The 14,042-nt window shown below is 27.8% G+C and overlaps 3 protein-coding genes across 5 annotated transcripts; all 3 read right to left on the bottom strand.

Annotated features, from left to right (window-relative positions):
- Positions 1–206: 206 nt before the first annotated feature.
- Uvop (ultraviolet-sensitive opsin) lies at positions 207–4,063 on the bottom strand. Its single transcript, XM_011058223.2, has 5 exons — positions 3,699–4,063; positions 3,226–3,441; positions 2,228–2,609; positions 1,476–1,660; positions 207–516 (listed from the first exon to the last, which is right to left on the bottom strand). Exons 1-5 carry the CDS (start codon positions 3,920–3,922, stop codon positions 417–419), a joined length of 1,107 nt encoding a protein of 368 aa, XP_011056525.1. The 5' UTR covers positions 3,923–4,063; the 3' UTR covers positions 207–416.
- Positions 4,064–4,225: 162 nt separating this feature from the next.
- On the bottom strand, positions 4,226–13,985 carry LOC105147308 (bifunctional FAD diphosphatase/FAD synthase). Of its 2 annotated transcripts, none has more exons than XM_011058222.2 (6): positions 13,864–13,985; positions 8,940–9,104; positions 8,556–8,799; positions 7,045–7,483; positions 6,597–6,738; positions 4,226–5,003 (listed from the first exon to the last, which is right to left on the bottom strand). In XM_011058222.2, exons 2-6 carry the CDS (start codon positions 9,096–9,098, stop codon positions 4,566–4,568), a joined length of 1,422 nt encoding a protein of 473 aa, XP_011056524.1. In that variant the 5' UTR covers positions 9,099–9,104; positions 13,864–13,985; the 3' UTR covers positions 4,226–4,565. The 2 variants fall into 2 exon arrangements, with proteins under 2 accessions (XP_011056524.1, XP_087272013.1); XM_087415887.1 differs by lacking the exon at positions 13,864–13,985 and adding an exon at positions 13,323–13,449.
- Positions 9,453–13,990, bottom strand: LOC147906621 (tRNA (guanine(37)-N(1))-methyltransferase). 2 transcript variants are annotated; one of them, XM_087415889.1, is made up of 2 exons: positions 13,864–13,990; positions 9,453–11,527 (listed from the first exon to the last, which is right to left on the bottom strand). In XM_087415889.1, the coding sequence occupies exon 2, from the start codon at positions 11,522–11,524 to the stop codon at positions 10,169–10,171; it is 1,356 nt and encodes a 451-aa protein (XP_087272015.1). In that variant the 5' UTR covers positions 11,525–11,527; positions 13,864–13,990; the 3' UTR covers positions 9,453–10,168. The 2 variants fall into 2 exon arrangements, with proteins under 2 accessions (XP_087272015.1, XP_087272014.1); XM_087415888.1 differs by lacking the exon at positions 13,864–13,990 and adding an exon at positions 13,323–13,463.
- Between the last annotated feature and the right edge of the window lie 52 nt (positions 13,991–14,042).

The following is a 14,042-nucleotide window of genomic DNA, read 5'->3' as shown; positions in this document are numbered from 1 at the left end:
TATTTCGTTTTCTTTACATACTAGAGTATCGTTTTATCATTTATAAGAGATTTAATATCAGTACTGACGTAAAGTTATAAACCTATAAAAAAGAAGTATTATAAAAACAAAAATTTAAAATACAATTACACACATGATGACAACATTGTCTTTTATGTAATAGACAAGAAGTATCACATATTAACAATAAACATGATAACAAAGAATAGGAAGACTGAACAACATTGTATTTATTAAGAGCTTACATTATTCACATTTATATATTTACAATTATTTACTTGTAACTACATTAATATAGACTACGCAATCATTTTATTACTGCAGTAATAAAAAACATAATCTTAATGATGACTATAGCAATCGATCATATCATTCATAATTAAATAGTTACTGTTTAAGATAAAATTAAACCAGATTTAAGATGATGGCACATTCACTACTTCGGATGTAGAACTCTGCGTATCCATAGATTTTTCTTGCAATTCTAACCATGGTAATCGTTTTTGCAGTTCTAGTCTGTTGCAGAATAATATTCATGAAGTGATTATTCTGAATTAATTTTAACAATATTTAAAAAATTGGGTAAATATTTAGTAATAGGGACATTAGGGACCATCCTCCAATGACCTTGACTTGACATATATTTTACTCGCCACTCGAGTTGCCATATAAAATTTGATGGTGGCTCAAAGTCTCTTCGCCTCTCGAGTTCGAAGGATTAGAGCATTTGTGTTTTTAAAGTACAAAATGTATGCTTTGAAGTAGAGAAATAGTGTTTTTTAGAGTAGAGAATTTTTTCGGAAAAGAATCGTATTCAAAAGTTACAACATGTCAAGGTCATTAGAGGATGATCTTTATTACCAAATATTTATCAAAAATGGATCTATTAATGCAGCTATTGTAAATTAAAAACAAGAAATTAAATAAATGTGAATTTATTATTGTACGGGATGTTCCCGGATTAAATCCTCAAACTTAAAATTTGATCTTTAAAATTCCAAAACAAAATTTTCCTCTGGAAGTTTGTTTGCAAACGTTTCGTTTGAAACATATTGATTCCTTTAAGTTATCAAAATATAAAAATGGAATAATGTTGAAATATCTCTTAGTTACACTCAATAAAAGGGAACACTTCATAAATGTTTAGAGTAAGGATTAGTGAAGTGCAGCAAGGGTAAGTGGTAATGTTCATGGATATGTAAGAATACACTGATCAAAATGTTCTGAGGTGTAAGATATTTAAAGTGGTGATGGGAAGAGATATATGTAGATGGATAAGGATGTGATAGGCCATTTTGAGAGGTGTTTAAACGAATTCTACTAGAAATTAATTCCTCATAAGATATGTAAGAGGATGTTTTACCATCTGACATTATAATCATAAGCTGCAGTAATAGATCAAATATAATTATCTTATGATAATTATCTTATGTAATAAAAAAGGAATAAAAATAGAATTCTTCACTTTTGTCTACCTGTATCTTGGGTGACTTATGGCATACACATATGGATCCAAACAGGCCACAAATTTACATGTGCATGCCGGTATCATTGTGATACCAGGAGTTAATAATGTCTTGTCTCCAAAAGCACCGATCATCGCGAGAACTCCATATGGAGTCCACGAGAGAACAAAGAGGAAGCATACTGTTATTGCAGCCTATAAAAAAGTTAACACATGTCATAAATTCTTTAAACACATGTGATTTAATGTATATGATGAATATATATGTAACAATAATTAATGATAAGTCGACGTGTTGCTTGCTCTTGTATCACTTATTCATTTTCTCATTTTGATGTTTACATAATAGATATAGGAAATGGTGAAGTAGTACAGAGAAAAAATTCAATTTTATGAAATAATAACTTTGAACTATTGTTTGAGTAAAATAGAGAGTACATCTATAACGGGAGAGTTTTTTAAATTGAAACTCCCATTTTTATTACATATTCTTGTATACTTACTCATCTCGAGAGCTTTTCAAAACACTAACAAGATTTGATAAGATATTTCAATTTATTTATATTGTAAAAACTTGATTTTTTGATAATTGTATTTTTACGTACTCTTATTAATACTTTTATATATGCAAAATGAGAATAATTCCTAAATAATTATATTATGTAATTTGTATGTATATAAATTTATTTCTGTATTGTATTTGTACTATGTGTAACAAAAGAAGGGAAAATTTGTATATATATATATATATATGAAGAATACCTTAGCTATACGTATTTCCATAGTTTGAGTATTTGCACTGACATTGCTTCTCAAACTTTCGACATTCATCTTCTTTGCTTGTTCACGAAGAGTTTTCTCGTGATCAATAACGTGGCTGACAATTTGACTATAATAATATATGATAAGTAACATTGGTATACAATAGGAAAAGGTAAATATCGTGGCCACAAAATATTGTATTTCTGGAGTATCTGTCAAATAATCGAAAGTGCAGCTTGTCAAGAAACCTTCAGGCACAAATCGACCCCAGACATGCATTATTGGCATCAAGGCCCATGGAATTGTGTACGCCCAGATAAGTGCAATAAAGAGTATCACTTGACCGCGAGATAGTTTCCCATCAAGTGGTCGAGCTATAACACTAATTTTATAACATTGTAACGTATACAATTATATCATTAAAATTATATTATTAGCAAATCATATAAGATATTCCCAGGTTAAACCGCCAAATTTAAAGAGAGTGTGAATTTATAATCTCAAAATAAATAATTTTCATTTGCAAACACTTCGTTTAAAAAATATCGACTTCTTAAATTACAGAATTATAGAAATTAACAATGTCGAAATAGTCTAAGTCTTTCACTCTCTAACTTTATTGCTTTACAATAATCAAAATATAATTATTAAATGTTTTGTTTTAAAACGGATATGCAAGAATAAGAAGAAAGAACCCGGCATAAATATTTTGAAAATGTATCCCCGATTAAATTAGCTGGAATTGAAATACGTTTTCGACGTTTCAAACAAAAGTCTTAAATCATCAGTTAATAAATCATCACTAATAAATGAATATTAATAACTTTCAAATTTTTATGCTTAAACATAATCTAAATAATTTAAAATCCTATTTAAAATTTTTTACTGTTTAAACAATTTAGAATTCAATCTTGGAATTTATACTTTTCAATTACGTAAAACTTCATAGTTGTCATATATATATTAATAAACTTTGTATATTTACTTGATATTTATACCTGTATCTATCATACGCTATAGCAGCATTTGTCATACCAGCTCCAATTCCACTAAGTGAACCAATAAAGGCAAAGATTTGACATCCTAAATGACCAGTAGCAAATCCAGTATTAAAGGAATTATATATAAATATCGGTGCCTTGAGCATCATGAAGAAATCGCAAAATGCCAAATTCACCACAAACAAATTTGAAGATGTTCTTAGCGATTTAGCTCTACAGAGAAAAGAAGATTTTGAAACATAAACAACGTTTAAGACATATAAAGATATACTAAATTTTGGCATATTTAAATTATATAAGAATTAATAAACTAACATGTATCTACCAAAGAACTCATAATTGAATAAATAAAAAGCTAAATTTTATTAATTCAAAAATTTAATTAAAAAAATTAAAATTTATATTGCACAGCATTATTATGTAAGTTAAGCAATATTTATTAATGTTCAACTGCTGTATGTGTAACTTACGAGCAAAATATCCAAATAACAAGTCCATTTCCGAGTAACGCTATAAAGGTGAAAATTATGTATACAATGGCAAGTAAATAGTGAAGAGAAGGATTGGGTTCAGGATAAATCAGCCAATGTTCTGGTATATGAATCAGTTCCTCAGCAGGGACGTTCCATCCTAACAATCGTATTGGTTCTGCTGATAGAACTCTTGCCTCCCAATGAACACTTTCGTTCACCATGTCGATTTACTAATTTCAAATTTACTCCACTTCAGTTCTCTATAACGTTGAATCTTTATATGCATCGCGCTAACTCAAATTTGTGGAATCTAAATCCATTCAAATCCAAGCTTAAATGGCTTCCGAAGAAGATTAGTCGAAGATAATCCTCAATTTGCTGATAAGCACTGTATGTATGCTACTATGTTACGTCAGTTAACTATCAAACTATATATTTATTAGTAGCAGAATCCATATTAGAACGTTGATTGTGATCAAATAGTTTTTGAGGTCAAATTCTTCAAGTAACAGAATACGCAACAGTCTTTATAAAAATTAATTTATTTTGCTATTAAATATAAGTATTTAAATAATTTATGTGCATAATTAAATTTATATATTAATATAAACAAGTTTCGTGTTAGTACGTAACAAGATGCTATTTGTATTAAAAACAATACATATATTATAAAAATAAAGAATGACTTATAGAGAAATAATTAATGTTAATGCGATAATATGTATTAATAATACTAATTAGTATACATAATATTAATTTGTTTGCGCGCGCGCGCATGTGTGTGTGTGTGTGTGTGTGTGTGTGTGTGTGTGTGTGTGTGTGTGTGTGATCATGGATTATATTAAATTCTAAAAAAATCAAATATTATTTTTTTTCAGATTCTCTGCCTTCTCTCTCAGCAGATTTATCGGTTAAAGTATAAGCTGGTAAATAAAACGAAGGATTATTAGGATCCTTTAACAATGGATTTCGTACCGTAGTATTTCTATTGCCAATACTTGTGTATCCTTGATCGTAAAGCGAGCAATAAGGAATATTGTGCTTTAATAAAAATGTCCATACTTGACTGTAGGACCAATGTAAAATGGGATTTACACGTATCAGTTGTGGCCAGTTCGGATCAGTGGGTGTAAATGCTTGTAAATTTTCGGAACCTGGATCACCTTTTCTCATACCCATAACAGTTGCTTTCAAATAATTTTTTTCTTCCAGTAATGCAGATAATGCGGATTTGATCGGTTGTTGCATCCGTATTATCTCCAAATCATAATATCGAGCAGCTGACTCCACAAATGCTTCTACCTACATGTACAAAATATCAACATGTACAGATATGTATAATATTTGAAAAAGGATTCAAGATTTATAGGATAAATGGTATATCTACTATTTTAAAAATTAAAAAAGAATTCAAAAAATACTTAATAGCATAGATGAAAAAATCAATCTGTCAGTTATATTTTTAATTTTGGTAAAAGCAAGTGACTTGATTATATTTATCGCATGTGACTTGATTATATTTATCAATATAAAAACAAAAGGTTCTTTTATATATTTTTATTCTGATATACAAAAAATATATTTATGAATCAGTTGCCAGAGAAACAGGTGTACTCTATGCGTCTTTCTTTCAACTTTTCATAGTCAAATCTTGATTCAATGGTTTATCTCTTAATATGACAACGATAGTGAGGGTAAACAGATTAAGAAGTAATACAACTTGAATTACAGTTTTTATAGGAAGAATATTGTCTTTTCTCCAGCTTGTGATTGCGAAAATTCTTGTCAGAATATAAGTCATATCTTTTTATGTTATTTTAATGTTTTTTTTATATTTCTCATATTCGCAACAAATTACAGAGACTGATAAGTATTTATCTGATTCCAATCCAGGCTACTTACAAAATATATTTCCTTTTTTAGTTAATCCCCATTCTAAACTGTGCAAACTTATTTAAGCTTTCATGAAGATATGCTAGATCCAGCTTTAAATTTTCCTTCCCGTTCTTTGGATGCGCAACTGTCTCGCCAATGCAGGCACCGAGTAGGGACAGGAAGTTTGCCATAATAAAGATTGATTTTTTATCCAAAACTCGCGTTTCGAAACGTTATTATAGTAACTAGTAATTAAAAATGAATAATTCACGATGTTCACGTATGCTTTTAGCACGTTATATTACACATTTGTGTCTTGTTTTCTCAACATAGCAATTTAGTCAAATTCTGACTATTGCAAGATTTCAGGGTACATCATTTTATTCCTAATGACTCACTGAATATTAAACAAGAATAGAATGATATTTTGATACAGGCGGAATTAAAGTTGCATTAAAATTTCTGAATGCAGACGGCAACCCTGCCTAGTTAGCAGTTATAATTTTTTAATGGCATAACAATATGCAGTGGATTACGTTCACACATCACACCATTAATTTCATTATTGTCTGTAATTATTAACTAATTACTGGATAAATTGTATAAAAGTTAAATCCGATTTTAATGATGTAACACCAATTGTTATGAAACCGAATTTAATTGCGTTTATCTGCATTTTAGTAGTTAATAACTACGGATATTATTTTGTATGTGAGTATGTATCTAGATTTTTAAATTAAAATTATTTGACTTGGAGGAAAATTAGAACGGTATTTTAATTGTTTAATTGCTTTTGTTAAATTTATACTACCATATTAAAAAAATATTCTTTGAATCGATTTCCAACAGATCGATTCATTTAGTACAGACTTTTTAATGGATCGAATTCAATCGGTCTGATCCAGAATCAATTTAGAGCAGAATCAATTCAGTAACAGAGATAGCGCATAGTGTTCTTGTGTAAAAAAAAAATATTCTCTATATCTTTTATTATCTATTTAATGGTTAGGTTACTCTTACCTCCGGAAAAGAATCGTCAATTATATATAAGCACAGTAAAGATGAAATATTACGCAATTTAGCGACGGTAGCAGCTAAATGCAAAACTACTGTGCAATCCTTACCACCATTGAAACTAATGAAAATTTCATTTTGATTATATCTATAAAGAACAGATATGTATAATAGATTATTAATAGCGACAATTTATATGAGGCTCTTCTTTAAATCCTTCAAAAAAAGTTTTAAACATTTGCATTAATCAATGCATTTTAAAATAAAAAAAATTAGAGACACTTGATTGAGAGGATACTCTTGTTCAGTAACTACGGAAGTAAAAATATGTGCGCTTAACTAAGGATTAAAAATTCACATATAAATTAGACACACTAGTACTAAGATTCAGCCAACATGCTTCTCTGCTTATTTATAATATCCTAATGCAACATGTAACATATTGCATACGTACCTTTCATAACAATCATTCAATATGTCTAATGCACATTTAATATGCTTTTCACTTTTACTATTTTCCAGTACAATATTCATTTGAAAACTGCTGAATTTATGTTTCAAATTTATAATTTTTTGTATTGGCAAATGGTACAAAAGTTCCTCTTTTGCTTCTGCAATTGTTTCTTCAGGACCTTCTAAAGTGATTCTCGTAAAAGGTGTTCGCAATTCATATTGAGGATAACTACCAATTTTTATTTTACCATCCCATCGTTTTGCTTGTTTATCTAAAACGTTTACTATTGATAGTTCATTCAATGCAATATCTATATATTCAAAGTGAAATGGCGTGCATCCTTTCAAACGACAAATTATTGTGTCTGCAGCAGGCTTAAAGTATTTTGAAGAACCAGGTAGTACGTAAACATTTTTTATATTTATTATTGGAAAAGCCTCTGAAAATATAATATCATATGTTAATATTATGTATTAATATTATATACTAAGATAAAAAAAATGGAATATGAATTTTTCATCATGCATTATAAATTTTGTCGTTTTCATTTATGAATTATAAAATTCTTATATCAAGCCAATATTAATTTCAAGTGACAAACCAAAAATAAATGAATTTTTTAATTTTTTTTTTTCGATTTTCTCTGAAATTCAATATTCCGAATGTTTTTGATTTACGCGTACTTTAATTCTATAGAAACAATTTTGCAATCGGTAAATCCAATTCAAAGAAATTATCGCCGAATGGAATTGATGGTAAAGTGAGACAACTTTAGGATCCTCTTAAGCCTTAACGAATAACGAGAGATAGTTAAAACCTGTTGGAAGTCATTTAGGGTCATGACAACATACGTTAAAGTCAAAATCATCGAGGATCATTCCTTCATATTTATCATTATTTCCTCTTCGAAACATTATTATGAAAGCTTTATAGTATATAGGAATAAAATGCAAAATAAAAAATATAGATTAAGATACAAATATTTTTTTAAACATTTTTATAAAACATTTCATTAAATCATGAGAATACATTTTCTTTAAACAATTATTTTATATTGTATAATTAATAAAATTTAACTTTTGATGACACGTTTCATATTATTCAAAATTATCAGAGAAAACTACTTTTGACAAAAATTTAATTAATAATATTTACTCCGTAATTGCATACCAAAATATCCAATATCTCATGATTGGCATCCCCGTGAGCAAAAAAAAGTCTGATGAGCGAGGATTAATAAGGAGTGACTGCCAACTAAAATTCTTTGAAGATCATTCAGGATCATGATTTTGACAACATCGAGGTTGTGGTTTGACAAGTCATCGGAGTATATTCTCCAAGATGAAAATTTACTACTAAAATTACACTTTAACTCTTAATATCTTTAAAACTATATAAGAGACTGATACCTAATTATTAAAGAAAAATGACTTAGGGTCGTGACAATGACAACATATGTGTGCTGAGAGCGAAGAAACTAAAATGTAAGTTTTGAAAGAAAATATGTGTACCTGAATCAATGATGATAATCTTGCAAGCATTAGGAACAATAGCAAGTCGTTTTATTTCGGCCTGATCAGGAACCATTCGAGTATATATATCAAATAATTCCTGATTTAATTCAAGTTTTAATTCAAAAGCCTTTGCTACAGCCTCATAAGTTACATCATCATGAGTCGGTCCAACACCACCAGATGTAAATACAACAGAATACTGCTTTGATGCTTTGCTTATTTCTTTAGCAATATCATCCACCTAATAAAAGATTTAAATATGACACAATTTTTTACGTAAATTTACATAAATTTTAGCATTAATTAATCATTGTTCTGTATATTATTTATTAATAGCATTATATTAAATTCGCGCGTTAAGGAATCATAAATAATACGTACGGTATCAGAGACCATTATAACTTTCTGTAGTTTTATTCCAGCAGCAGTTAAATTTTTTGCCAGATATGATGTATTGGTATCAATTATTTGTCCACGTAAAATTTCATCTCCTACAACTATCAAACTTGCTGTACAGAAATGACGTACTTGTTGCGACATATTGCTCTAAAATGAAAAGAAATAATAAAAAATAACTAGTTTTTTTTTATACAATAACTAACATTAATAACAAGTAATTTACTATTATTTCTTTATTACATGACGTATGATATTTATGCTTTATTTATATCTAATTTATAAAATTCAATAAAACAGTACGTAAATATTGGATATACTGGATATAATCTAGAAAAAGGTAAGAAAGCTAAATAATAAAAACTATATATATTTTTTGTAATATTTATTATAAAAATTATAATAAAGAATGTAATATTATATTGATAAGGAATTAACATTTAAAATTAAAAATGCAGTATACAGTATAATTTGTAATAAATATATTAAATCTAACTATTTTCTTTTTTCTTAATATCAAATTGTATTCGCTCCATCATTGAGATCATTACATCCGTTTGTGCTAACATTATTTTAGGCATAAAAATTTCTTTATTTTCGATCGATTTCTAATAAATTTATTTTGTATCAAGTTTTGGAGTTAGATGCTTGCAAATTTTCTAATTTCCTTAATAGCTAATCCACCGAGTGTTTTATTTTTATTTAATATTTTATTTTTCTTTTCAAAATAATTTTAAAGCACAAAAACAACTATATTTAATCAAAACTTTTTTTATTAATGCTTACTATTGTATTTCGGATCTCTTTGTGGACATATAAATTTTTAAGTGTTTTATAATATTAAATTAAATAAGAAACATAATAAGTATTGAGTATTTATTTTTATTTTACACTTGACAATTTCAGATTGTTCAATAAATTAAAGACGGGAAATCGTTTGACAAATATAACCAACAATATATAAAGTGCAATCTCATAATAATTATCTCATATATCAATTTAAAATTTGCAAATACTCATTGTATATTTTCTTCAAATTAATAATCACTTTTAGTGCTTTAACTTTTAACTTAATACTACGAATTGTTGCGACTTTGAAAACATTTTTATTTTTATGAATTTTGTTCTTCCCCATTTTTTCTGTATTTCTTTATTTATATCATTCTTTATAAACAAACTATTATAAATAATTAATCACACTAATTTTAAATTATTTAACTAATCTTAAATTTCTTCGTTGCTGGCTCCTCGCCTGTAAGTGTTTTCAGTAAAAATGATACCCGAATCATTTGTTTATTTGGTGAAACATCCCTAATATTATGTATACTAACAATAGATTCAGCAGACAATGTATAACCAAGTTTTTCTTCAATCAATAATCTTCCAAGCATGCAAACATCATCTCCTTTATCTGCTTTCACAAAACAATATACATGAAATATAGGTGGCTTAAGACATACATTTTTAAATTCTTCTTGTGTAAACCAATCGGGAAGTATGTCCAAAAATTCAATAGCTGATGCAGGTAAATTCATTATTATATGTTCAGAACCAGGTAAATTTTGAGCCCGTCTCGTCAAAATATTATCTTTAACAACTTCTCTCAAAAAATTTCTACCATCCATGTTAAAAGCTTTAAAATTATCTTTTACCTTGTTAACAAGAGCGTTTTTTTGAAGCCATTTGTAAGATTCAGGATTTAAGTCATTAGCAAATACTTGGACTTTTTTACGTGCGGCAGGAATTGCAAAGGGTCCTACTCCTGCAAATACATCATACAGAATATCACCTTGGGTCATAAATGTTATAATTCGTGTATGTTCAGTAGATAGACGTGGATTCCAGTACACTTGTGCAAAGTCAAACTGATATGTACAACCATGTTCTTTTGCAGATGTTATTGTATTTCTTTCACCTGCTAAGATTTCCATAGCAAAATATCGGAACGATGTATTAATTGTATTTATTTTATTTACTACTGTTCGTGCATTCGCAGTCTTATCGAGAAATATCTGACCAATAATAGATTTGTATGGCAAATGTACATTACGTAAATTCAACTGTACAATATGTCCTACTAAACTGTACGCTGTAGGAACTTCAATATCTTCTGGGAGAATTGATTTTAATATCACATCACGACGCCAATTATCATACTTTAGTGTAATGTCCATTGTACTAAAATATTCATATTGATCTATTAATAATTTTCTATCATTCTCAGTAATATCTTCAAATTTCGTGACAATATCAGGATTTAGATAAATAATAGCTCCATCATTTATCTTTTCAACTGATTTAAAATTACACATCTTTAACAAATATTTCTTTAATACACGTATATTTTTTGAGACAGAAATATCACGTAACTTTAACGTAGATACAGTCAGAACTCTTGTAAATGCATCACGATCCAAGCACATCATCCCACGGACAGACGTCGGAGGAACCAGCAAGGAAGTAGTAGTTGTATAAGTCATAGTAGTTGTATAAAAGCTGTACTGGTTTTTCAAGCAGCAAGATTGCCGTACAACACTGAAGAATCTGCCAATTGCCATATACAGGATCATACACTGCAGAACAATACAAACAACTAACCGTAGTAAAATCTCAATTTATTTAATAATGTTAAATATATAAAAATAATAATAGAACATCTATATACAACAGTGATCCCGAATTTAAATGGTTAAACTTCGGATGCATGTAGGGAATCGATAAACTAAGAAAAAAGTCTTTTAGAGATATACTTGTTTTTGCTTCGTTTTGGAGAAAACCGCAAAAAAAAACAAAACATAGTTTTCATTTTTATATTTTATTTATTACTTATTCATTCACACTTATTTATTCACATTATCGCTTGCTTAACGCAAATATTGTTCAAAATGTTGGCCTATTACAGCAACGTATGCATTGCTTCTTGTTGAACATTGGATAGTTCATTTGCACTAATCTGGTCAACGTAATGACTCATCGAGTTTGCACTCTTTTGTTTTCTAAAGAATCTAAAGTATTTCTAAAGTAAGCATTTCTAAAGTGAGCATTTCTGAGAAAAATGTAGGGTCATACAAAAATTGTAAGATTTAAAATAATCTATGTACTGATTTTAGCAGTTTGACCTTAAATGGTGCCATCAAGTTAAAATCAAATTGATTTTTTTTAAAGAAACATCCTATTTTTATTTAAAAAAAAATTTAATAACTGATGTCAAGAGCTTTCAAAGCACATTATAATAATACATCTTTTAACTAGTATTTTTTGAATTTTGAGACTTTCGAGTATGAGAAAGTTACGATACCAGCATTAGTATTATCTAAGATGTATCGTGTGAAGATTACTCAGTTAATTAATTATTAAAATTAATTTATAAGCATGTGTATGTGTGTCTCTACCTTCTTCTCTTCCCCTCCTCGCACTTTACAGTCATCTTTGACTGTAAAGTACTTAAAATATTAGTGCTAATAACAGAAACGTATATTCCTTTTAATAACGCGAAGATGAGGCAAGTTTGTTTTATACATAAGTGGCAGAACTTTTCAATCAATCTCTTAGAAATGAAGCAATGATATTATACATCTAAATCGACTGTCATTCATTTGAATATTTGTCATTCTTTTAATCCTAGCTTGTTACACTTATTTTTAGTTTCCCCACCAGACTTCATTGAGGTCTGTAACTTCGTCAAGCTACACCTCAGAAAGCATATTTTTTAGCTTATTACGTGTGAAATTGATATTTCACAATTAGTAAGAGAAAAACAGATAAACAATAATTAAATAAAAAATATTTCATTCTTATAATACATAAAAAAGTTAGTCGAAGAAAATCTGAAATTTTTCACATTGCGATTTCGTTAATTGATGGGATAAAAGTGAACAGATTCTTGTAAATTCACATTGAGGTACTATATAATAATAATTAATATTAATAATTATTTTAACATGCTATAGATATTAAAGGAATAATATCAAGAATATTAAGGCTTGTATTCATAGTTCTCACAGTTAGTGCCTCATATCCAATGCTTCCTTTAATTTATCTTCAAATAATCTATGAATTATTTTATTGGCTATTGAGCACCTAAAGATAAATTTAAAAAGTTTTAAATAAGGCCTATGAATATGGGATATATGAATGGATATATGAATACATTCATAATATTAAAAATGTTAACTAATATTCTTGGAATATTATATTCATTGTTAATAATATTCATATAACATTCTAACAATATTGTGTGTTTATCAGGACATAGCTAAAAGAAACAAATTTAACATATGTATATATATTATATATATATATATATATATATATATATATATATATATATATAATATATTTAATTTGTATAAAATTTAATATACGTACATTATTATGTTGCTTCTTTGTAATATACATAATATGTCATAAATACGTTTTAATAAATTGACAAACAGATGTAAAAACCACAAAGATGAAAAAATAATGCTTTCATAAAGATTATTTTCTTTGCTAGTTGTCACCAGATGACGAACTTAATGTGCATTCAATCTGTCCTCCCAAATTGCATGACATAAAAATATCTTCTTTTTAACTGTTGCACTGTTTATCTTTCTTCTTTTCTTATATAAAGAACAAAAAGAAGAAAAATGAAATGTGCAAAAAGTTCAATTGAAAAGAATATAAGCTAATGCCCGTTTTTACTGATATAAATTAATTTTAATCTTGGTTTAATTTATTTTTTTCTAATTCTAAAAATTAGAAAAGAATAAAGACTAAATGAAACTAAGATTAAAGTTAATTTTCATTGGTAGAAGGACACAAGTTACATTAACTTTTAAGGTTAAATGAGAATCATATTATCTTCATTATAAAATTATACTAAAAGTAGAAAGAAAAAGAAATGAATTAAAAAAATGAAATTATTTACCTGATAGCTTTATAAGAATATTTAATACAGGTATTTTGGCCAATTTCAGTTAATAAAAAACAAATTAATAAGAATCGACACTCTTGACTATTGACAGCAGAGAATAAACCATGTGGAACCATGATGGAAAAAAGGTAAGACAACGCGCATAACGGCAATTCAGAGCAACCAGCTAGCCA

This window comes from Acromyrmex echinatior, chromosome 19 (genome assembly GCF_024713525.1).
Source record: "Acromyrmex echinatior isolate Ae372 chromosome 19, ASM2471352v2, whole genome shotgun sequence".
NCBI lineage: Eukaryota > Metazoa > Arthropoda > Insecta > Hymenoptera > Formicidae > Acromyrmex > Acromyrmex echinatior.
The sequence above is the reverse complement of the archived record's forward strand: the minus strand, read 5'-3'. Positions and strand labels throughout refer to the sequence as shown.